The sequence below is a fragment of the Habropoda laboriosa genome, unplaced genomic scaffold (assembly GCF_001263275.1).
Source record: "Habropoda laboriosa isolate 0110345459 unplaced genomic scaffold, ASM126327v1 scaffold542, whole genome shotgun sequence".
NCBI classification, from domain to species: Eukaryota; Metazoa; Arthropoda; class Insecta; order Hymenoptera; family Apidae; genus Habropoda; species Habropoda laboriosa.
The window spans coordinates 42,295-43,323 of record NW_017100632.1 but is presented as its reverse complement, the minus strand read 5'-3'; the positions used below and the strand labels follow the sequence as shown (position 1 = coordinate 43,323).

The 1,029-nt window shown below is 39.3% G+C and overlaps 1 protein-coding gene across 1 annotated transcript in view; it reads right to left on the bottom strand.

Moving 5' to 3' along the window:
• Positions 1 to 523: 523 nt before the first annotated feature.
• The window catches only part of LOC108576795, a gene marked incomplete at its 5' end in the record, with an annotated part of 38,975 nt that continues 38,469 nt past the window's right edge, over positions 524 to 1,029 (bottom strand). Inside the window, one exon of the mRNA XM_017939854.1 lies at positions 524 to 768. Within this exon, the coding sequence (XP_017795343.1) occupies positions 524 to 768 (245 nt within the window). The remainder of the gene's footprint in view (positions 769 to 1,029) is intronic.

Below are 1,029 nucleotides of genomic sequence, written 5' to 3'. Positions count from 1 at the left end.
GTGGAATTTTATTTCGCGAAGAAGATCCTTCGTCCCTTGGAATCGTGGATTTTACTTCGCGAAGAAAACCCTTCGTCCCTTGGAATCGTGGAATTTTATTTCGCGAAGAAAATTCTTCGTCCCTTGGCATCGTGGAATTTATTTCAAGAAAAAGATCCTTCGTCCATTGGAATTTTAACGAAGAAAAAATCTTGCCACGTTTTCAAGGAAAATTCTCGAAAAATTGAACAACTTCGCCGTCGATTTAACGTTGTTCTCTTCGATAAGTATCGCTGGTACGAAAAAATTTGTGGAATAATCACCCACGCTTTTTTCTTGTTGTAAAACATAAAATAATTCGAAGTAGACTCATTGTCAGTTGGTTTAATTTCGTGTTCCAACTGAACGAGAGTTTCGTTTTTTTCGTTTCGTGAAAAATGTTTTTTGTTCGACGTGGAAAGTCGAGTTTCGTGTCGACTCGCGTTTTGCGTGTGTAAAACGTAAAAATCGAGATTTTCGTCCTCTCGAGATCGGCAATTTACTACTACACTTCCGTGGAGTGTGTTTGAATTCGCACTTTCTTCTGCGAGCCGTTCCTCGAGAGGGTCGGGCTGTGCGTGGAGAAACCGGGATTGTGGATACCGAGAGGTTTCGGCTTCTTCAGCGAGCTGCGGAGAGGCGAAGCCGTGCTCGTCACGCTTGCGGAAGTCGCCACGGACGCCATAGAGCCGTTTCCGGCCCCGCCGACGTAGGGCTTGCCGCTGGCGTCGGTCATTGAGATGCTGCCACCTGAAATTTCATAAAAAACAAAGATTTTCTTTGTAGCAACAGTCGAAATTTTGTAGTAAAAAATATAAAATTGTCCATTGCTCGGTAATTTTTGGAACTTTTTAAATTTTTAATTCAATTCAATTTTAAGTACCTAAGCTTAACCCTAAATTTGAAATTAAACTCAATCTTAAGCTTAACCTTTGGCAAGAAATTTAATTTAATTTTAAGCTTAATCCTAAATTTTCAATTAAATTTAAATTTAATATAATTCAATTTTAA